Source organism: Syngnathus scovelli, chromosome 20 (assembly GCF_024217435.2).
Source record: "Syngnathus scovelli strain Florida chromosome 20, RoL_Ssco_1.2, whole genome shotgun sequence".
Taxonomy (NCBI): domain Eukaryota; kingdom Metazoa; phylum Chordata; class Actinopteri; order Syngnathiformes; family Syngnathidae; genus Syngnathus; species Syngnathus scovelli.
Window position 1 is genome coordinate 7133099 of NC_090866.1, and position 25245 is coordinate 7158343.

General features: G+C 35.9%; 1 protein-coding gene across 2 annotated transcripts in view; it reads right to left on the bottom strand.

Annotated features, from left to right (window-relative positions):
* The window catches only part of opn5 (opsin 5), a 28455-nt gene that overhangs the window by 2975 nt on the left and 235 nt on the right, over positions 1–25245 (bottom strand). The window contains exons 2-7 of one of the 2 annotated variants that reach the window (XM_049756117.1): positions 13041–15697; positions 7928–8068; positions 6654–6773; positions 1366–1536; positions 960–1294; positions 635–876 (exon numbers count right to left, since the gene is read on the bottom strand). In XM_049756117.1, the coding sequence (XP_049612074.1) occupies positions 635–876; positions 960–1294; positions 1366–1536; positions 6654–6773; positions 7928–8054 (995 nt within the window). In that variant the 5' untranslated portion in view covers positions 8055–8068; positions 13041–15697. Of the gene's footprint in view, positions 1–634; positions 877–959; positions 1295–1365; positions 1537–6653; positions 6774–7927; positions 8069–13029; positions 15698–25245 lie in introns of both variants that reach the window. The other variant, XM_049756116.1, reaches the window with a different exon arrangement.

A 25245-nucleotide genomic window follows, 5' to 3' on the forward strand; every position in this document is an offset into this window, starting at 1 on the left:
CGTTGATTAAAAACCAGGGACCTCTTTTTCCCAGCCCACTTAAATACTCGTTTTGACTCCTTATCTGTTCTTCAATAAGCATTTAAGCATCAAATCAAACACGTGTTATTGTCATTCTACAAGACACAGCCAGGAAGAAATCTTGTTTCCATGGTGTTGAAAAATCCAAGGCCACACGTTTGTATCCATTATCACAGCAAATACAATTCCGTCATACTTCCAGGGAAAGACTGTGCATTGTAGACTGTAACTACCGTATTTTCCGCACTATAAGACGCACCTTAAAACCTCCAATTTTCTCAAAAGCCGACAGTGCGCCTTATAATCAGGTGCGCCTTACATATGGACCAATATTGAGCCACCACAGCAGGCGTGTCCAAAGTCCGGCCCGCGGGCCAAATGTATACTATATCTTATATATGGACAAAGTTTTAAAATGGACCATTCATTGAAGGTGCGCCTTATAATCCGGTCCGCCTTATAGTGTGGACAATACGGTACTCAATTTTATAGGGCACGAGTAACTACTCATGCATTGAGTTCACCATACATTGAGAAAATTTAGAATCGCCAATTAACCGACGATGCCTGAAATGGGAGAAACGAGATTTTGTGACCAAAGACATTCCCTTACCTGGGCTTTCGAAAAGGCCTGCGTTTCCCCAGGACCTTTAAGCAGAAAGGTGAACAGGAGTTTTTCAGGCCCACTAACTGGTAGATGATTGGATTGTACATTGCCGAGGACTTGGCAAGCAGTGTAGGAATGACAGACACAGGTATGGGCACTGAGTCCGGCTCCCCAAATGCCGACACCACTGACACAATCGCATATGGGATCCAGGCAATCAAAAATCCTGCACAGATCAACATGGCCACCTAGGTTTGAACACATACAAGTCATTTAGACGCACTGGAACTCATCCTTAGAATAATGTTACAAATGTGTGTCTTTCACATACCTTTGTAAGTTTTATCTCAAGGTTTTGATTGTTATTGATCCGGGCATCAAAGTGTGAGATTTCTTTTGCGGAAGATTTGACTTTATAGATAATCATCACATAGGAAAAGACCATAATTCCAGTTGGAAGGACAAGACAGAAGAAGAGAATAGACATTACAAAACTTTGGCCGGCCACAGAGGATTGCGCCAACCACCAATTCAAGGTGCAGGAGGTCCCGAATGGTTCTGGGGCATAGCTTCCCCAGCCTACCAGGGGCATGGTGGCCCAAAAGGCGGCATATATCCAGACAAAGATTAAGCAGAGGAAGGTGTGTTGCCTTTTCAACCAAGTCCCTGCACATTAAACGAGGTATAATTAGTTATTGGTTATCTTGGCAAATTGAAAAAAATAATCAATAGCCTACCGTATCTGAGATGGCAGATCTTGAGGTATCGATCCAGGCTGACCATAGTCATGGTGGTGAGGCTCCCACATCCGAAGAAAAAGCCTGCCCAGCCGTAGAACTGACAGCCGTCCCAACCGAACAACCAACGGTGGGAGAAACTAGAAACAACAAAAAAGGGCTTTCCTGTCACTAAAGGACAGGGGAAGTGGGATGTAAAGGGTGTAAAAGAAAAATAAAGGGTGACACACAGACGATAAGGAGTAATGGGGAAAAAAAATAATGTGTGATAGTTTTGTCAAGGGTAATGGTGGTATGCAAAAGAGAAAAAGAAGCAGAAGAAGGGTAAAGAGTAAAAGTATGGAAAATAAGATTAGTATTTTTTATGTTATTTCCTCATAGACTCATTCATGTTTAGATTTAGATTAATAATACAAATGTGATTTGACGGGAATGACAAGGTAATGATGGTTTCACATCAAGTAGAATAATAAATAATATTTTCTTGCCCTCCCATGACTGCAAAATCTAAATTACTTTTACATTAAAAGATAAGGTAAACCATATATTTGACAAATGGTAGAGATAATGTTTACTCAACAGACGTTTGAATTTTACAGCTTTCATGTGGGAAAACACCCAAAAGATAAGACCAACCTTTAATTTGCATATCAACATTAAAATCTGCTAATTAATCACACATTTATTTTCCCATCAAGCACTTAGCAGTCATATCGTTCATGAAGGTTTTGACTCTCAATTAACAGAATAAAGTAAAAGGTATGTGGTTTGTTTGAAAATCATTAACAGGGGTAACACAAAGACGTATTATTCTGATTGAAATCATTCCAAATGAAAAATCTCCGGTCTCCTGTTTGCATGTGACATGATCTATTTCGATCTGCAATCTCCGCTACGGTAATCAGATAGCAGAATGTTGCAACCGTGTGACACGCAGAGATTTATGTTACCATCCCATGATGGAGATTATTCATCTATTTAGCGCAATAAATCTACTCAATGTATAGCAGATAAACAAAAGTTGGGGATGTTGAAAGAAATTACAAAATTGTGTACACAAGGGCGGGCCAATCAGCACTTGTAGTCCCAAATGAGTGACAATAATTCTGCTCACATCCATTTATGATTGTAGCATATCATCAGTTTATTTATTTATTTTATTTATTTATTCATTCGTTTTTTGGTTGAAAAAAAAATCAAGATTCAGAATCTGAGCAGATTTGTAAATTGTTCAATTATTTATGTATTTATTTCATTATTTTATTTATTTATTCATTGTTTTTTGTTGGATAATTTTTTTTAATTAAAAAAAATCAAGATTCAGAATCTGAGTAGATTTGTAAATTGTTTGCCTCTGAAATTATTAAAACTGTGGCGGGTGCGATTTCATTTTAAATGATTTGGACAAAAGTGGGGATATTTCATACAGAGATGAAACGCTGAGAGCTGTTTTAACAATGTCAAGGACGTGACACCAACTTTGCAAACTTATCAAAATGATCAAGGCTACTAGTAAACTCCTTTTGATATCTGGCCATGTTTTATTTAACCTTGTGACCGGTTTGTAGTGAAAGGAGCTATTAAGCTACAAGAATGCTCGCAGGCAAGAAAGAGTCTATAAGTTGTTGACGGGATTCATTTTTATGGCTAATGACACTTTGAGTTGCAAGGCATATCTGTAGGCAACGGATGGAATCATTTACTTCCATAACTAATTGTGAATCAAGACAAATGTAGTAGCAGAACGACTTTCCTGTCTGAAGAAGGCATCTGCAATGTTGGCAGCACAAAGTTTGACTGGGCTGCGGTCAATTCAAACTGTGTTTTATTATTATTATTATTAAATTATATGGAAAAAAATTTCCTTTGCCATCCACATGGAAACCAACATGGTGTAAAATATATATATAGTCAAATAATAATAGACATTAAAAACAATAAAATACAGATGGAGCCATTATATCAAGAATTATTATATTATCAAGAATTATGTTGTAAGATGTCTTTGTGAGCCGCGCTTTCATCAAAGCAATTCCGAGAAGACTCATACATGCTTAGATAGTAGTCATTGTCAAGAAAAAACTTGTTTCATAAAGCACATTCTGATGTTTATCACGGTTTATGCTACGGTGAAAAAAAATAAAGAGAATTAATTCATTTAGATTGTTACTGTGACTGTATCGGTCACAAGGCGAAATATTGAAGACAGAGAGCAGGGACTACTTGGAATGTAGCTGTGAGGCAAACCCATGATCTGTAGAAGGCTGACCCTTGACCTTGACACTAAGCAGACAGTAGAAGAAAACTTTTTCTTACTGAAATTAAATTTTCTTTATTCTCCAAGAGAAACATTGCTACAATTTAAGATGTAAATTTGATTATGTCTTTGCATATCTAGAAAAAAACTCCAACACTTCAGGCTTTTGCATACAAAACATCTGGCCAACCAACAGCTGAGGCAAACAAAGACCACTGAAAATTAATTATAAAGCCGTGTACATTGCGAAACGTATTCTACGCATCGACAGAAATGCAAAATCCTTTTTCCTTGCTGAGATGTCACGTCATGACCAATCAGTCACACTATTATTGAGTAGGAACCGAAGCCATGGCGTCAAAGATGAGCGAGTGAAACACAACCCAATGAATCAATGTGCAAAATAACAATGACGTGCAAATTAAAGTAATAGCTGCGATTATCAGGTCTTGGTGCCATGCACTGCTTCTCGCTGAAAGTCAATTAGGCTCTTGTTGAGAATGATTTTTATTGTGTCTGCACAGCAGACCATTGCCTCAAGTTGTGTAGTTCACCCCAACTATTTAATTTGCTCTATGCGTAACACAATACAATAGCTGCGTTTTTTTTCCCTTACTTTTAATTAAAACTAACAATGCTTTAGAGGTTACTGTTCCTGCAAATGCCCCAAAACCATACATAAAACATGACATTTCCTTTACAGCAGCAGATAGAAAGCTGTTATGTGACAAAAATATAAAATAGAGGTAAGACTGTATCAGGGATCAGCTCTAAGCCCCTTCCCCTGTTGCGATAGCGATGGATAGCCTTACAAATGAGGTCAGACTGGAATCCCCATGGACTGAGATGTTTGTCGATGACATTGTGATCTGCAGTAAAAAGCAAATGGAGGAAGACTTAGAACGGTGGAGGCAAGTGCCGTAAAAAAGACGAACGAAGACTAGTAGACGAAAAACTGTGAAGGAATGAAGAAAAACAACAAGATACACAACATATAATTTATTATTAGGCGTGGCCTCTTAAATGAGAAGCTACTCAACCAAGAGAATAGCAGAACAGCAGTAAACAACATTACGCTCACTCAGGAGGGTGTCAGCCGCAATAATCTGGCCTTGTTTTTCTGAAGACACCAGATCCACAGTTTACTCCCACTTAAAATCGATATCTAATGTTCTTAAACCACCAAGCCAGGCACAAGCTGAACATGATCAGAACCAACATAGAGTACACATCTCCGTGTGCCACGAACAAAGCCAAGCAAACAACCCACACTAAAAGACAAATTGTGATGATGTAAAGAAAATGTACACAAGAACATCTGCGCTTGTAGATTCTTATCTTGCTGGCCATCCTGCATTTATTTAAAACCCTGTAAAACTTGTGAGGGCCTGAAAAGTACAACAAGGCTCAAAATAAGACGTTTTGCACCTTATCTAAACACAAAGAATAGCTTATCGTATTTTATTTCTGATAATCGGATTAAGCACAAAGCACGACGAATGTATGGGGATTAAAAGAGGTCTAGGGACGCTCAGTGCTACTTATGCCAAACAAGCTAGCTAGCAATGAGCTTCAACTTGTTACTAGGGTTAAACATTTGTGTTAAATAAGATACGTTTCTGACAAATATCGTTATGAATGGATGACGGGGAAAAAACAGAAAAGTCATGCTAATTGCTAAACTAACCCAAGAATGGACAACACCAGATGATTACGATTTTCTCCAAAGTCTCTTTGGATCCCGTTAAATCGGATATACAACTTTGAATAGCAAAATAGCAGGCGATTCAGTAAAAGCCATATTCTATCGTAAATTTTTGAGTATGAGTATTTGCGTAGTGTTTTTTAATTCGATTTTATCAAGCAAACAAGCAGCATCTGAATACACCATCATGCCACATGATTCCCACCAGACCAGAATGACAAAGAACTTAAGCCAAGGAAACAAACGACAAAACATGACCTACATTCGGATGGTATTTTAACAATGGTAACATTTCAGTACCTGGAACAAAACACAAATGGAGCAGTTAGGAAAGCAGCCCAACTAATTCTCTTTGGTTTCTAATACACAATTGAGCTGTAGGAAATACAGTAGTTCCAAGAAATTAGGAAATTAGAGCATGTGAAAGCCCAAATGTCAATCTCAAAGCCCGCATGCCAAATCAATCACGCTGTGTCATTTTATGTGTCTCGTAGAAGTCAACATGGTGACAGTTTTTGCTATAAAATCCAAAATGGTTACATGCTCATTATGATTGTTTGATTGACTGATAGTATTTGTTCCATCTCCATTTGAGATCTCCTAGTCTTTCATCCTTGAAAGCTCCTCATGCTACAATGAAATTGTGTCTTACTTGTTTCCCTTTTATTAAGTTCTATTCCGATTAGCCTTTCATAGTTTATTAATGCAAAGGAGAAAATAATTTTCAAGACTATATGCATAATGATTATATATATATATATATATATATATATATATATATATATATATATATATATATATATATATATATATATATATATATATATATTTTTTTTTTTTTTTTTTTTAATTTTGCAAAACTGTCTGGCCATCAGGAGACATATGCAGACATTCTATTTCAGAATGAACAAATAGCCATGATGTTGGTAAGATGGAAAACAAATAACAACTAGTTAAAAATTTCATTCAATTAAATAATTGTCATGAACCTGTGAGCACGTCCAAAGAAAGCTTGAATTACATTTTCCCTTCGGGAGTCGGAATTTCATTAACAAGCAATCGGTGTTTGATGAACCACATACACAGAACTCTGCATGTGGTTCATCGGACACAAACACCATAAAAAAAAACCAACACATAACACATCCCAGCACGTTGAAAACATGATTAGATTTTTAATAAAATATATGTTTTTATTTAGCATGTTGTTGTATAATACTTTGAATAGGCTGTAATCCTGATTTACCCTAAATCAAAATCTAGGTTAAAATGATCTAGGAATGTTAATATTTGTGGGTTGATTTTTAAAATGATTCAAAAAAGTACCTGATATTCCAAAGTCGAAGATGGCTAAATTCACAGTCATAAGCTCTGGAGGCTTCAACTTAGTTTTCCGTTTGATCGTCATATACAAGACATATCCATTCCCTGTTGCGGACATAATACCTGTAAGAGAGAGATACATAATTAACAATGACATTATGGTTTGAATCTGGGCTTGTGAAATCCTGTGTGGTTTTCTTCTTCCCACATTCCAAGAATGTATCTCAGGTCAGCGGAACACTGTGAAATGTCCATTTGACTTGACATTCTTGTATTAGTCCCACATGGGGAAATTCCAGTATACAGTAGCAAAGAGGAGTTGGGAAAACAACGAAGCTGCTATAAGAGGCTGCCACTTAGAAAAAAAAAGTATCAAGGACAAATACAGTTCAGTACTAAATTGCTTTTTACTTTAGAAACAACTCACAAAGAGGAGTCCTTCAACTAAGAGGCTGATTTTTTTTTACTAGTTGTTTTTGTGAACTGATTGGCTGAGAACTGTCATGCTAATTAATTGGTCAAATTTTACTTTAGGCGAATCTGAGGCAGAGTTGGTGAAAGAGTTGACAACAAGTCAAAACAAGTATATTGTGAGGAGTGAAGAAAACAAGAGGAATAATGAGCCTAGTTGAATCTACAAATAAAGCAGCTTTCTTTAATTGGAAGTAAATATATTGGGGGAAAAAAAAAGAAAGAATGAATATGATAAATTGTGCTGTGGTTTGCTTTCCTGCTCCAGTTGTGATAGCAAAAACCAATGAAGAACAATATGTCTACTGTTTGTGGTTTAAATTTCAATACATATTTAATTTGAGTGTGCATCCATGCCTTTCTAACTTGGCGTAACTAGCCCTTGCAAAAATAAAAATAAATTCTTACACAGGTTGTGCAAAAAAAAAGAAAAATCTATAACTAAGAATCTAACTATATTCAAATTATGGATACGTTGTGGGAGGGGTAGTATATGCAAATGACATTTGTCAGAAGGAATCCTGGTTAAGCCTGATTTAGTAGATCAGCTTCCCCATCTGCGTGCATGCATATTAATGTATGCGTCCATTTTTGCACATGCAAACCTTTATAGTAAATCAGGCCAACAATTCACATTCATTGTAAGCAATATGAACGATGGTTATTTTTTCTTCCCGGAATTCATCAATAGCAAAGCTATCAAATGATGTTTTTGTGAGGCCACTTTCATAAAAGCGCTATTATTTGTGCTTCGTGAGTGCAGATAGTAGTTTTGTTGTGAGTCATCAAGAACCTTTAAAACTGACCTATAATGCAGATATAAAAAGCTGCAACAATGTCGGCTTCTTTTGAGAGTCTGGAGGCAAAAGGATCACCACGAAGGAGGTAATGGGGCACATATGATGGGTGTGTCTCATTCGTCATCACTGCCATCAGTGGGGGGATTTCTGTAAAGAGAAGGAAAATCCAAAATTGCTTATTTGCAAAAAAAAAAAAAAAAGTCTACATAGTCCTTATAAAATTATTTATATATATATATGAATTTCACGTTCTCTGATCACACCCGTTAGTCGTCCCCCGGCTGTAGACAGGGACTTTTTCCTTACAATTCTCTCCCTCCATATGTGGCATCAGTCTTCCGGCAGAATACACAATATGAGCTTTATAAATAACTTTTATTTTCTCCGGAGCAGGGAAACTTTTTGTAATCAAACAGCTTGCGCCTCACTAACTTCAGAAGTTAGTCTTCACCAGTTGATTGATAGTGCACTTTTTGAACTCTCCCGCTGTCACAAGAATGACTTTTGAGATTGTGCACTCAGCTCTCGCCGTCTGAGATTTTATATCAGGAATCTCATCATCATGTCTTCTCAACAAACAACTGGTGAAATTGCCTAACCTCTGAAACCTATAGAAATTGGCAAGCACAACAATTTATTTGAATATCAGGATTACATTTTTTTCCAAAACATGTTACATGAAATTGTTTGTTTGTTTTTTTTTACAGTTCTCATTGCTTTTTGTTAATTACTTTATTTTTATGGCCCGATGTGTTTTTGATGCTATTAATTGTGTAATCGTGACTTTAGAACACCGTTTGGCAATTAATATATTACAAAATATGCACAAATTCAGAGGAAAAACAATAAGCCAAGAAGCCCCTGGAGTCTTGATGTCATTGGAATTTATCCAATGACACTCATGACATTTATATGCAAATTCATTCAGTGTCTGAACCTGCAGCAAATGAAATTTGCCATTTGGAATGGAAGACATGCACTTTCGTAATTTTTGTTTTTGTAACCTAACCGAATCGAGGAGAAATTGACAAGCAATTTGTTGAACCATTTGCAATGTCACTAAGAAGCAGAAGAAGATAAATGCTTGACATGAGTGCAAATCATGTTTGGACAAATTGGAGGGTTCTGGTAGACTGCTTAAGAATTCATGTTTGGACACAGAAAAGAAAACATAACTAACGGGAAAAACAAGGCACTGAGTACTGGATTGACCAAGTTTGTAAAAACGCAATGAATTTGAACACTTAACGAATGTGTCTATTTATAAAGTTCTAATAAATAATAAATAAAAGCCTAAGAAAGTTCAGGAATGCTCAAAAACAGAATTCTGCAGATGAACAGGTTAATTAGAAACAGGTAAGTGTCAAGAATGGAAGACTCAGTTTTTTTTTTTTTTTTTACTGGCCTAAAATTGAGGTCAAAGTTGAAATGAATTAGTCACTACTTGTTATGCTAACTCGGTCCACATATGTAATGATGCACCGCTATTATCGTATTGCAAATTATTTTACGGACCTCCGGGAGCGAGGAGACACAACACTGGCATTTAGCCACATAATTGACTCCAAATCATTTACGTCTACATCGTGATGGATCTCAGCACCAATTATTTTCCCATCCTTAATGAGCAACAGGCAAGGTTGCTTGTTATAGATTGTGTGAAAAATCAAATTGAATGAATTACAATGTAACAAAGTCTTGTGTTATTTCAAAACTATAATGCAATGTTGTTTATTACATTTTGATTGCCTTACTTTCATTAATCTCACCAGATAGAGTACAGGGGAAATTTGCATTACACTTTGAAAACTGATTATGACTTTTTTTTTTTTTCATGAAGCAACGGTGAATAACAATGAAAAGCAAATATGTACTCTGCAACGGTAATTTCAGACAATGACAATTCTATTGACATAATGTTTTAGGAATCTATCGAATGCAAGTGAGGTTTGTCTCTTAATGCATTCGATACACGCCGGATATTGTCGTATCAGAAACGACATCAACAAATGTGTTTGCTTAATATCGTGCGAGGCGTGGGATTGCACGGTAGTGAAATAACAAATCAACTGCAATGACATCTGACTTAAAATATTTATGGATTATATATAACAACAGGAATTTGATTTACTGACGTTGTGATTCGCTTGTACGACTTCTTATCAAGCACCACCATTCAGTTCACACTCATCATGAATGTGAATGATTATCTTGCCCATAATTGACTGGTGGTCATATGTTTTTCAACTCATCCTCACGTCCTTACGATACCCGAAAGTTTCATCAAGTGCAGTACTTCACAATCCTGTCAATAGAGTTGAACAGTTTTATCAAATACGTTCTGCTAATCTTTGTTTAATGGGGACGCTCGATAAGTGCGGATGCTGGATCGGGAAAAAAAAAAAAACGTGACACTAGTTGCAAATACTGATCAGATGATCCAATCGTTTGTGCGTCAGCTAGTAACTAAAGAGCTGCCACTATTGAATATTTTTATATTCAATTATATTATTATTATATATATTCAATATTGTCATACTGCCCCCCCCCCCCACTCACACACACACACAAAGTTCTTGTCCTTCAGTTTTGTTTCGATGAATACAATCTCAACTTCGACAAAGCATATTCTTATAATCCTTTGACAGTTTTACAGAATTCTCACTCACACATACTACCATGCAAAATTTATCGATGCTTACGAAATTTTATTCATGGAAAAGTTCTTTTCAGAGAGGTTACATTCTTTGCTCAAGCAAAACTTTCCATAGTTTTGCACAAGGTTACAATTTGTTACTTGGTTCAGAGGGTTGACAGCAGAATTTTTTTTTTCCATAATTTTACAAATACGTATGTTTTAAGTTGTTAAATGAATTCTTTTTAATTCACACCCACTGTTATTCTCACTTTAGATGTCAAATGGGTTTTGTGGTCCCTGTTTTTTTTCTATGCAATGTCTTTAAGGTTGTCGACCCCAGGCTTGGGAAATCATTTTTTTTTTTCACCTACAACTGCAAGAAGCAATTCTACTTCAAACATCCTGCCAGCAGCTGGTATTAGAAGACAAGCCTTTGGAGTTTGTTGAAAGCACAACGCCTCCACGATTACAGCAACTGCAATCATCCTAAAGGGCCGATTTAATAGATTCTTTTTAAATTTGCTTCTGTCATCATCATCAAATTGTGTCTAAAGTGACTCGCATGTTCCATGGTGCAAGGAAGGATGAGCAGTCTTAGCACATTGAAGATTATTTGTATTAAACAAGACAGGATAATAATGTCTGTGCACAACATGCTAGCATGCCCCCCAACTGGTTTTCTTGCTGTTCACACACACACACACAAACCCACACACACGCACGCACGCTTTGCCCCTCCTAGCATTACATCATCATAGGCATGCAGCCCAGATCATACATGTCCTATTATTTATTGTTAATGGTTATCTTCAAAATACTACTTTATATATATAGCTGAAAACTCAGAAGAATTTTTTTGTTAAGTCTGAGTTGTGGGGAATTTTTTTACCGTGACAGACGCACTGGTTTCCCATGTGTCCACGACAAAGGCTGCTTTGTCAGTTTTATTTGCCGTTAAAAGCAAACACGATGTTGTTTATAACCTGATCATTGCCTTTCATTCGTGAGTTCAACATGCGTTCATATTTATTCCCGACAATAACCCTTCCCTGTGCTACTTCCTCACATAAACACATACTAGAAGTAAATCTAAACAAATGATTATTAACTCTAACTCATCATTGCAAAATTGAATCCTTCCAGACAAATATATATAAAAAAAAAAAATTAAAAAAAGCCTCTGGCACTGATTTTCATCAGCAGTAAATATCTCAACTAAAACACAACAATAACAAACCCAAAGCGATTCTTTGATCAGCTCAATAAATTATTTATTACTTAGTCTTTCTACATCGATTTGAGATCTTTCTGAACATGTTTTGTGTGAGGTGGCATATACTATATACGATTTCATCTTCCTCAGGGCACTGGACATACTATAGGCTCTGGAGAAATGAAGAAGCTGTGGTCTACTACCACATCAAGGAAAATTATGCATACAGAGCTGTGTCTCTGATCTCTAATAAAAGCCGTTGTTTACCGTTGAGGACAATTGAGCAGTTTTGGGGCGGTTACCCACCGCAATGCAGTATTTATTGCACATCAAATTGACTCTTCTGGTAATTTACTGAAACAGAATAAATAACTATTATAAATAATGTACAAAAGAGCTGACCTCAACGCTAGCACTATCAGGGTCATCATTTTGACAGTTCTTGTTATTCCTTTTAATATGCTAATTACTATTTCTTATCATTTCCATACTGTGATTACATTGTATCAAAACATGAAAATATTAATGAGTTATAAATTCTTCAATTATTGTAACCGTCAATTTAACGGGTAATTTAAATTATGCCACCAGGATTCCATAGCAACCAGTGACAGAATTGATTTTTGAGAAAAACTGCAGATTACTATGGTCTATAAAAAATATTTGCGGTAGAGGCGGCTTCAAAATATTGATGAGGCTGAGGTTAGCCACTGGAAAGTTGGGCTGGCAGTGACAGCGAGTCAATAGTGTTGAATTTTAGGAGTCTTGTTGGCCTTTTCCCATCAAAATAAAATAAACTATCATGAAATCAGGTTCCGTTAAAATAGGTGTTGATGCAGGTCTAGAAGTATGTGAATGAGGAAAGTTTGATATAAAAGTTTTTATGCACAACCAAAAAAAAAATGAGTGCAGTCAAGAGTTAAAAAATAATTATATATATATATATTATTTATTAATCTTCAGTGGCTCAAAAGCATTTGGGCACATCTCAGTGTTCAAGACTACCACAAAATAATCAATCCAATTTGAGGCATATTATTTTTGTACATTTATTACTTTTAGTTCATGGATCTAATTATATGCAAACAATTCTTGTGAAACGATATTTACTTGATCATTTTTACATCATAACTTTACCTGTTGGAATATGAAACGGTCCGTGCATACATACGTGACTAGAGGAGCGTCATCAACCAGTAAGTACTCCAGATAAAATAAAAAAAGACATTGAGTCACGAACATCTGAGTTATTATTACCTTGTTCTCACCTTTTGATGATCGGTCATTAGTCACTCCCGCTGAGATTTATTGGGTAAAAAAAAAAAGCTGGAAAAGAAATGGTTTCACGTTGGAAGTAAGTGCTTGAAGAAAAAAAGTGACAATGGGAAGATAATAAATGAAAAAAGAAAAAAAAAGTCAAATAATCCCGTGATGCAGCATTTGCTCTTTGCTGAACTGTACTTACTGTCGTCTCTGACCCTGCCACAGCGTCAACTCTTCACAATCTCTGTGTGCGCTTTGACGTATCAGCTGCCAAGTTCCTGAGTGGAGACTAAGCTACTTCTGGTTGGTTCTTCCAAAGTAAAAGTAGATATCAGTCAATAGCATTTTTTTCATATGACTAATAATACATTGGCTTTAAATCTTATTAGGAAGTGCTTAGTCTTACATGCACTGATGAAAAGTGCCCCTCATGACATCTAATGATGTAAACACCTAATTAAAAAAAAAAAAATCTTGACTTACACAAGCTTCTGTCCGTCATTCGTTCATTCATATGTACACATATTATTAACATTTATCTGTCCATTCTCACACAAAAAAAATACCGTAATGCAAATATTTATTTTTATGGAAAGGCAGCGTAATCAATGAATATTAAAAAAGTAATTGGTTCAGTACAATCTCAAAATGCAATACATGAGATGCAAAAGCCTGAGGCAACCTGGGAAAAATTATTATGGAGTTCAACTTTAGCCTCCACATCCTCATTTCACAGGTTAATATCTTATGAACTTGAATGTGTTATTCTTGCACCAAATTGAGTGCATTATAAAGTATGTCATCTTTTCATGGTGGGACCTGGGGAAACAATCAATGCCAGTTCAATCCTTTTAGTTGGATTATAAAAGAAGAGAAGATAAAATCTCTAGTGTGGGAGTTCTTGGGGGGCCTAGTTGTGTTACACAACTCCATTTTGACGTCATACGTCAACGTGCACAGCGGCAACCGAACAGTTTAGCTGTCAGTAAACAAGTTGGGTGCCCTCTTTACACCTCAAATTTGAAAGTAAAGTAAAATTTGGTACTTCAGCTTTGTGATCCTCAAAAATGATCTTTCACGCTCTCATAGAAAATTGTTAATGGACATATTTTACTATATCTCTGATTGTCAAATCAATTAACAGGGAAGAGAATCTGTAACTAGTCATGGGTGGACTCCACCTCTCATCCGGTCAATTGGGATTGGCTTCAGCTTTCCCGTGACCATGAGTAGGACTAATTATTGTTTTTAAATTAATGGGATGGATTTTCCAGACTGCACTCCCAGCTGGAAAAGTATCAACCACAGAAAGGCAAATTCTGACGTAAAATAATGTTGAACTTTTCAAATAAAACTAATGAGTGTGTACGCTTTTGGTCAAGGATGAATACCCAATTTATTTTTTAAAAGATCTTTGTTCAGTTTAAAGAGTGCTATGAACTCTGATTGCTCTCTGCATTTTTTTTTTTGCCTTTTGCTAGTATTTCTGCTTCTTGAGTCTGGATCACTGAACATGACACCTAGAGCTAAATAAAAAATTAGCTTTGATGGGATATGCTTGGACAGTTTTACAAGCGAAATCGAGGACACATCTAGTGACATTTTACAGATGGACAGAAACTGAATTATTGAATTACAGAGGATGATTTGTGTGCCACAACTCCTCAACATCAATGGAGAACAGAAAAATATACATACATACTATACTATTCAGTTTGTTGCAATGTCTTATTATGCATATAATGTTCTGGGTACTCAAAAAGCAGCTGTGATAAATGTCATAGGAAGTTTTATGCGTAATACATGGCACAAGTGAAATGCTAGCTAATGTCAGGTTAGCTTAGCTTATATCATTTTGCTACTGTTATTTTGTGAACATGCAGGGCTGAGGAATGTCTAAAACATGGCGAAAAATGTGACTAAAATTAGACTAAAGGCTTGAATTTTCACTGACTAAAATTATTGCATATAAAAATGGATAAAATGTGACAAAGATTAAAAAGCATTTTCAACCAAAAGATTAAGACAGGCTAAAATGTCATCCAAAAACGAACCTATTTTCGAAGGGATTGCGTAATAATCCAAATGTCATGCTGTCATTAAACAAAAGGCACAATACATTGCTGTAATAATTTTTGGCTGAGACCTATGTACAATAAAATTACAAAATATTTTTTCATTCGTTTTCATTCAGTAACTTTTTTTGCCATTTCTTTTGTCACGATCCGTAAGAAACAGATGGTAATTTCCGATATATTTAGCCCAAATATAATTTGCAAAAAGGCCATTTAATTCAGCATTGCTGATCCAATGAAAATGAATATTCTAATCCTTGTGACAGGATTAAAGGATTTACTTTGGGGGTGTTATGGACTACATCATACTGAAGAAGTGGTGTTAATGTTAAAGAGCAATCAATTGATGGCTCTCGAACTGATAAGCGTTGGGGGCATCTCATAGTGGTGCAAGATAAATCTCATGACAGCAAAGTGTTACATAACTGAAGCATTTTCTCAACATGATGTTCGGTATTACTTGCCGTCACTTTACCTCTGACGCATCATGCGTGTAGGTGTTTGACTGTGATGGTCTCTTTTGTGCAACAGCTGCCTTTCACATCTTAAATGGAGATCAGGTTCAGTCAAGGGTCACCTACGAACTTCTGTAAAAGTTTGAAATACAGCCACAGAATTGGTCATTGAAAAAGCTATTATATAGTCAAAGAATGGCAAGACAACTGTGAAGTGTTACCACAGGAAAAAATAAAATAAAAGAGACTATGACTCATTCTGTGGTGATATAAGGTGTTAGTGAGAAGAATAACAAAATGGCAGCCGACTCATCCATACCTGGAATGACGAAGCCATTTTCACACGAGCCAAACGATCATCATATTGGTATCTCCAATCAAACGAATACTAATTGCCAATTTAATACCTGATAAGATCTCATCTGATTTATTCATGAGAACAATTGATGAGACCAATTTTTACAGTTTTTCTTCTATGTGGAGTAATTAAGTGTTTTTTCCGCCATGTTTTATCCACAGTATTATAGAAAACTGTTTCATAAGCATTGTGATTCTAAACACCTCTAATGGAATCACATCTGTTATTAACGCTGATTTCAGCTACTTTGTCTCTCATGTTTCCATTTAAAACACAAACATATGGTTTGCCATAATAAAACGAAACTGTACAATAAATATCACCATATGTTTCTGGAGGAGCTACAGAAAAGAAATAAAAGGAGACTTTCAGCTATCTAGTATAAGCGTTCCCAGTTGACCTCACTTAAGGTCTCTGACGTTCTATCGGTAAAAAAAAAAAAAAATTGTAAAGTGCACTTTAGTTTTTGGGGACAGGCTGTGTCTCATGCAAATGTAACCATAACAACCATTCTAAGAGAAGAACATTGACCTAGGAATTAGCAAGTTATTTTGATGTTATTGGAAACTTCGGATGTCTCTTGAGGCTCCCTCCAGACCAGCAGCTGTTCGACCCTCCACATCAGGAATCCGAATGAAAAGTACAATTGCTAATTTAACAACGCCTGCGGCCAGATATGTTAAATTCCATTTTGACTCATGAAAATAGCACTTAGCAATTCTTTATGTTTAATTTACCTGTTTGGAATGTTTCTCTGAGATGAGAGTGAGCATGCAACCAGTGCATCCACCGTGACCTTGTTGTTCACTTTTGCCTAAAATGAGGGGATGGCAGCCCATTGAGGCGAGAGATGACTCTTCCACTTCATCAATAAGGAACTTTTGATAAAGCTGGCACTTCACATCAATCCTGTCTGAGTTCTCGGAATTTTGCCCTCATTTTACAGCAATCAACCGGCTGAAGAAAGCGGAGGGAAAATCATAGCGCGAATTGCACTTGAGTTTAAAGTAGTAAAAACATTGTAAATGAAGGGAAAATGGGAACTGTCGCTACTCTGTTTTGAAGACTGATGTTTTCATTCACTGCAGTAGGATGCTGTTTGTTAATAGTTTAAAAGCCAATGTTTTATGATAGTGACCATTTAGGATTACAGTAATCCCTTGTTACTTCGCGTTTCGTTTATCGCGGCTTCACAACATCGTGGATTTTTTTTCCATGTTAAAAAATCATTTAAAAGTTCAAATAAAACTTCTAAATTGAGGAAACGTGTTTAACCTTTAGGACAATGTAGTATTGCTCCAAATGTTCGTTTACATTCTTTTAGAAATCCCTTTTCGCGTGTTAGCACGATCGCGAATTAGCATCTTTCCGCTAACTCCTTAGCCTTTCCAGTACTTCTCGTTGGTGACCGTACTTCGCGGATTTAACTTATCACAGGTGGTTTTTGGTTCCAATTATCCGCGATAAACAAGGGATTACTGTATTTTCTATTTCCAATTTAAGAAGAATTTTCTCCTTGTTGTATTCAAAGTCTACCAAAATCCACAGGTATTGACTTTACAGTATGTTGAGTTACATGGAAGCCATCGGAATTTCTATCATATGGGCCTTACTCAATCATTCAGCTTTCATTTCTGTTCAACCAATTTTTAGCCTTTGAAAAGTATGATAGAGAATCACCTTATTAGAGCAAGGTAATAAAAAAACACTTCTATTACTTCAACAGAATTTTTCCATCAAAGTTTTCTATGTATGGTAAATTTTGTGTGCTGTTCTTTGTTTTGCTTCGACAAGTGTAGTTTTTAATCTTTAGGTGGAATACATACTGACAGCATAATGTCTAGAGAAAATAAATTAATCCAAACATGTATGTGGAGGAGGAGATTGGTAAATACAATTGTTCACGGCCTTTTTTTATGTGTCTCATCTGGCATGCGATTTATTTTCCATCTTTCCAAGGTCTCGATCGTACAATATATATTTTTTGCCCAAGTAGTGTCAAACAGCATTTCATCACAACATTGAATTTTACTTAGTGCTCCCACAACCTTTAAACATGAAAACTAAAGACATATTTTTCATTAAAAATGTATTTAAATGGTAATATTTATCATAAAAAGAAAGACCCACATGCAATTTTCCTGACATATTTAGCCTCTGACACGCTAATGACAAATGTGAGATCAACCTGTGGTTGCACTTCTAAAGTGTTGCTTGCAGCTGACTACCATAACACCTATGATTTTAAAAGTACAGAACTTGAAAACACGTGACGCACTATTTTTTTTTCCTCCGGAACTAGGTGCCTAGTTATAAAACAATAAACTTGCCACAATCAAAGCTTTCTATGATCAAAAAATGCACAGCATGGCTTCATCTACAGCAGCATTATTTTTGTCATTAACCTCTCAAACAACGTTCCCAATATAGTCTATTTATCTATTCATTTTTTATTCCAGCTGTCTACACTTTGGTTTAAATAAGGCTGCATGCAGTTCAAAATTCTATGGTTACATGTTGAAGTACAATGTTATGTTCTTTGTTCATTGAGTTCATACATCCAACAAGCTGTGTATCACTGAATAGGAATTCAAGGCTCTACTGAATGGAAATTGACAATAGCCTTAAGATACACAAAAGTAAAAAGCACAAAGTAGCTCAATATACCGTATTGGCCCGAATATAAGACGATGTTTTTTGCATTTAAATAAGACTGAAAAAGAGGGGGTCGTTTTATAGTCAGGGTCGTCTTATATTCGGGCCAATACGGTACTTTGAGAGAAGTTGAATCACGATGCAAGAACAAGATCATCCGAAACTAGAAAAGGGGGAAGGCTCACAGCATAATTTTTTTTGTCATTTATTTACAAATATTTGTCCTTGTTTTTTCCCCCAATAGCCCAACCAACAAATCTGAGAAAGCAGTGGAAAAACAATTAATACTGTTGTTATCGTTATTTATTTTTCACTCAACATTTTATTGCTAGTGCTATACGCTTTATTTATTGCTCTCTTCTTTGTGCGTAACTCGGATGCTTTTTCTTTTTTGTACTATTTCTGTGTGAGCTGCCGGATCCAGAATTTCCTCAGGGAGCAATCCCAAGGGATGAATAAAGTATAAGTCTAAAAGTATTTAAGGGAACATTTTGTCAAGTAAACCAAGTAAAAGTAAAATCCCCTTATCATAGCATCATGTGGTACATCCTACGCAATTCTGACATTTTAATACAATAATATCCTTTAAAAAGAAAAGTATATCATAATCCATTAACCTTAAAAGAACATTGAATTTTGTAATGAATGAAAACACACAGAGTTTAAACAAAGAAACTACTCAGTTGCTAATCACATGCAGTCCACCTTGTATCCTTTACCAAAGCCGTCAGAAGATGTCGTAAATAATTGTTGCAGTAGGTAATGAATGAAAAACAACTAATAACAAAATAGAATCTCCACTGTCACAGACCATGCAAGAATAGCAAAATTCATATGTTGTATATTGAAAAATCTAAAGTCAACCTGACCTTTGCCAAACACAGTAAACATATGCTGAAGCACGGAGTTTGCTGTCGCACATGTTGCTGTTGTGACACAACTATAAGGGCAGATTGTGACTATAATAGTAGGTGCAAAAATGCATAGAAAGCTTCAGAAGTTATATACATATAAGCACATATATGTATTTTTTTATATAATTTTGCATTTGTATTTATCAATGGAAAAATGCAAATTAACAGCATCTATATTGAATTACTGTCTATTGGTACAAGATAATCGAGAATGAGTCATGAGATTCTCTTTAGACCCAAGTAACTAACATGTGACCTAATTGTCTTAGGTATTGGAGATAAACAAGATAAGACATTTTAGATGAAAACAAGCCCCCCCCCCCATCCAGTCCCTCACTATTTATCTATTAATTGGCCATCTATTCTGTTGCCTGAGCCACCCAAATGTTTACATTTTCTTTTATTTAGAATTTTTTTTTTTTTTTTTTTTTTTAAACTCTCAACAGTAACTTTGTCGAAAAGCCCACACCGACATACCGGCTTTGCTTAGCCCATCAACACAACACGTTTGACCAACTTGATTCGAGAAGACAGCAATTGTCTTTGCTGAAAGGCAGGATAGAATCTTGGAAGAATTGATGAAATCATTCTTGTTGAATTTTACATGGTTTGACAGATGTCCTTGCCATGACATTGGCTGGAGGCAAGTATCATGTCATTCAACTTAAAGAATCTAAAAGCTATTTACACTCCATCCCTTGAGTTTTGGCTAGTGTGGACATAATGGATGTCATGATGAAAGTGTGACCAAGTCTGAGGGGTGTGAAAAAAAATGTGTCAGACAGTCCCATTTTAAAAATAAGTGAATCTTCTCTTACATCAGTGGAAAAGTTAAGAAAACCACAACTGGGTGAATGTTTCCGAATTTCTATCATTTATCCATGATGTTATTTGAATCATTTTATTTCTTTTTCAATGATGAAACTGACAAGCTAGAGTGTGAAATAAAGAAACTGAGATTGACATGAAGGTGGCAATTGAAGCTCAATCTCAGCAGTTGGAAAGATTTGAAATCATGAAGGGCAAGTCAACCCCATAATTTTCTTTGTTGTGCAGCCCAACTAGTCAAAACACTTGTTTCGTTTGTGGAATATGAATTAAACAGACAAAATCCACCTGTTTTTATCAACCTCAGTCCCAGAAATGGGATGATACCCACAATCGTGGTGTGATAACTGGAAAAACAAAAACAACAATCAAATAGCACCCAACATGCTTTGAAATGTCAGTGGGGATGAAAATGAATGTACTGCGACCTGAAACATTCCTGAGGTTACACTAGCAACGGTTGCTAGGATTCTCATCTGTGAGGTCCTGATCTTTTTTTCCTGACACCTGAGACTTATTATCGCAGGTGCAGTCTGGTTTTGTCACTGATGCGAAATACGAAAGAAGACGAACGAGCGCATCATGCATTGACGTGGATGACAGGGTAACAACTGATGGCAATGTTTTATTCCTACATATCTCTACCAGAGTTCATATTTTCAAACTGACTTTACTTCTACAAAATCACAATGTCCCATTAGTGATGTGCATCATGTAGGTCACACCTGCCCGAAGGCATCATAAACAACAAGCAATCAAGTTGAATTTCTGGAAAGTCTAGACTCAGCCTTTTGCCTGAAGCTCTTTTCAACAGAGAAAAGAGAAAATGTTAAAAAAAAATGGCTGTAAATAAAAAGTGAGCAATAAAAAAACAATAAAAGTCGTAACATCCATTTTCGTCTTCACTTGAAGGTATTATTCTTGTGACTGTGCAGATTAAAAGCAGTTACCGTATTTTCTGGACTATAAGATGCACCTTAAAACCTAAAATTTTCTCATAAGCCGAAAGTGCGCCTTATAGTCCGCTGCGCTTTATATATGGACCAAATTCCTAAATTTAAACTGGCCCGAAGCATTGTGTCATAAAATCAATCATAAGTGGCCCGCTGAAGACTATGAATCATGAATCAAAAAGACTATAGATCATTATTTTGTGATTATAAAGTAATTTGTTGCGTCTGAAGTTGAAGTACAAAAGATAAAATGGAGAATGATTTGATTTGGATTAAAAATCTGACATGATGCATTAATGGTGCACCTTATAGTCTGGTAAGCCTTATATAAGGACAAAGTTTTAAAATGGGCCACTCGTTGAAGGTGTGCCTTATAGTCCGGTGCGCCTTATAGTCCGGAAAATACGGTAACGTCTTGTGACATGTTGGTATTCATCATTAGTAAAATACTCTGTACTTTTATTTCATGCAAGCCTGTTTGAGGGCTTCCCAGTGACGATACGAGCAAGTGAATGTACACACAATGTACACTAAAATATTGCTGCCATCGGTAGGTGTATACAATCTTTAATAATATATATATATTTTAAATGAAGATCTCTGAAGATGCAAAGATCAATTTGGTTGTATTGTTGGTTGCAGATTTTCATTCTTAGCTAATATTATATTGCCCCCAATACATCATGACCAGATGAGTTTTCAAGTGGCCATTTCTGGAAAATACAAGTGGTCCAACATTACTACCGTTCTGCTGCTACAAAATGATCCATCCTTCATGTCTAAGTGATTATTATTGTTGTTATTTTTCCATTTCACTGTACTGAATGGTGAAAAGTCTTTTTTTTTTTTTTAAGTGTTAATTGTTTTAGAGGAAATAAAACAACAAGAAACAGCTGTAATGCCCCTGTAGCAATAACAGCAGATGAAACTCGTCATTTGCTCACATGATTCTGATGAGAGCTTCTGGGTGTAATGGGACTGAATACAAGATCATGAAAATTGTGATGCAAAACCAAATTGTTTTCCTAGAATCACCACAATGAAGGTCATTCATATCTTGGAATGCAGACGTAACTTGCAATTTTTTGGGGTCGGAATAAAGAACTTCAGAATTCAATATGCCGGCATTCTTCAGTGTACTCTTTCCCTATGAACTTTACAATTTCCCCATTGTTTGACTAATAATTATGTTGTTTTCACTTATCTTCAATCAACCAAACGTTCTTTGCAAAACATTTTTAATTCCCCAAAATGCAAAAGATTTATCTATAAAAAAAAAAAAAAAAAAAAAATCAAACAAACTATTAGCTTCAAATTTGGCCCCAAATTTGCTAGCAGCTGCTCCAAGCCAACGTGGGTAGATTTAGAGCATTGACACACAAAAAACAAACTCTACCTTTGGCAATGAAACAGCCCTGTTGAAAGCAAATAATAATAATAAAAAAAAAAGAATTAAAAAGAAAAACAAACTCTGGGATGAAAACAGCAACAAAAAAACCATCAGCCTGCTGTCTGGTGTAATACCTTTACAACACATTGATGTGATGCTTTGTCATTTGAGGGCCATGTATAAAAAAATTGAAACATCCAAGGCAACTGAGATTTTAGTCCTAAGTAGGATAGTGCTTTTTCAATAATGCATAGAAAAAGCAATCATGCTCGGAATTGAGATTTTGTAAGGTATACTTGACATCCAATTAATAATGATCAAAATAATGCATTGGATTTATATCGTGCTTTTCTACAGCATACTCAAAGCGCTTACAGTGAATTAATTCTTCATACGCTTGCACATTTCACACTGGTGGGGGGTAAACTCCATGACATAGCCACAGCTGCCCTGAGGCAGGCTGACGGAAGCGGGGCAGCCAGAACGTGCCTAAGGACCTTCCGACCACCACTAATCATTCACACCCAGTCGTACACCAGTGTGAGTGACACTGGAGGCAAGGTGGGTGTCTTGCCCAAGGATACGACGACACATGACTAGGTCAGAATGGGAATTGAACAGCGGACCCTCCGGTTAATTGACAACTGCTTTCCCAAAGTCTCCGTAATTGACTATTGAATTATGCAAGTTAAGAGCAACTGTATTTACTGTGGGGTCACTGTATTTACTTGAAGATGCTCTCAAACAATTTCCCTGACACCATATTCCAGTAATTAAGCCTATTTATGCATTTTTATAGTTGTAAGTGTCAGAATATAGCCTTGCTTTATTAGTATACAGTAATCCCTCGTTTATCGCGGATAATTGGTTCCAAAAATCCCCGAAGTACAGTCACCAACAAGAAATACTGGGCAAGCTAACAAATTAGCAGAAGGACGCTAATTCGAGATCGTGTTAACATGCGAAAATGGACTTCTTAAAGAATGTAAACGAACATTTGGAGCAATACTACATTGTCCTAAAAGTTAGACAATTTAGAAGTTTTATTTTGACTTTTAAATGTTTTTTCAATTTGGAAAAAAAATCTGCGATGTAGTGAAGCCGCGATAAACGAAACGCGAAGTAGCGAGGGATCACTGTACCAGCTTTATACAACTTGACAAGCTTTTATTTTAGATAGTATCTGTACAGAAAGAGGTTTTGCTGTATTCAAATCACAAAATGACCTGAAGTTCTGAAGAGCTTTTAATCCCTAGCTGAAAAATAACAAAGGTCCTCAATAATAAATTTTCGATGTTGATGATTTAGTGGTATCAGTCGTCGGTGAGAAGGAAGGGGAGAGGGAAGTAATGAAATTGGTTTTAATAAGCTTCATCAGGTCAACATATTTGCAGGTTGTTCGAATTGTTATTCCAGAACAGGTTTGTGTAAATAATATATCAATCTTACATAAGCAATGTATAAATCAATAACTCTTAAGTCCCATATTGATCTGGTCATGTCTGTATTATGTATTTATATATAAATAAAATATTTCAAGTCTAACATAAACTAAGCTACATGTGGATGCGCAAAGGAAGCCTGAGCTCGACCATTTAGATAAGTAGAAATAAAAAATCATTTGACAAAAGTAGTTGCTGTTGGATTTAATCTAAATAAATCAGAGAGAGAATTTCCGTTGTGAAAGACAACAACCTATGACGCACTGAGAATGGAATGCTGGTTATATTTATCACAGAGTAATGGAAGAATGTTGTTGCACTTACGACTCACCAATAAATTAATAAGAACAACTGAGTTTTTACAACCTGTGTAATGGGGAGATATTAAAATATAAATTGGATGTGTTGCATACGTGAATTTTTGATGATGTAATTAAAAGAACCTTTTGCATGAAATTATAATCAGGCTGAAATGAATTCACGGTCCTACAATTTATTTATTTTCATTTCTAAAAGATGGCATGGCTATACTGGCCCTCTTCATTAGCGGGTGGTATATTATAATGGCTTGAATACGCATAAGTTGCAAATTCAAATATTGTACACAACAATAACAATCAAAATTGATAGTTTTTTTTAAGAGGAGTAGCTGAGCCTGTGTATATGACCAAACTCTGCCAATTGCGAATGGATTGTGCTAACCACCCATCCACAGTGCTGTCACATTACGGAACTCATTTATTATAATTCAACTGTGACAGTGATTTCAAACATGTACTATACCATACAGATACGAACATTTTTATCGGGTGTCATGCCAATTGAGATTTAATCATGTTGAATCAAACCACCCCACAAACACATAGTACATACTATATACATATATAGTAATCCCTCGTTTATCACGGATAATTGGTTCCAAAAACCACCCGCGATAAGTGAAATTCGCGAAGTACGGTCACCAACAAGAAGTACTGGGCAGGCTAACGAGTTAGCGGAAAGATGCTAATTTGCGATCGTGCTAACACGCGAAAACGGACTTCTAAAGGAATGTAAACGAACATTTGGAGCAATACTACATAGTCCTAAAGGTTAGACACGTTTTCTCAATTGAAAAGTTTTATTTTGACTTTTAAATGT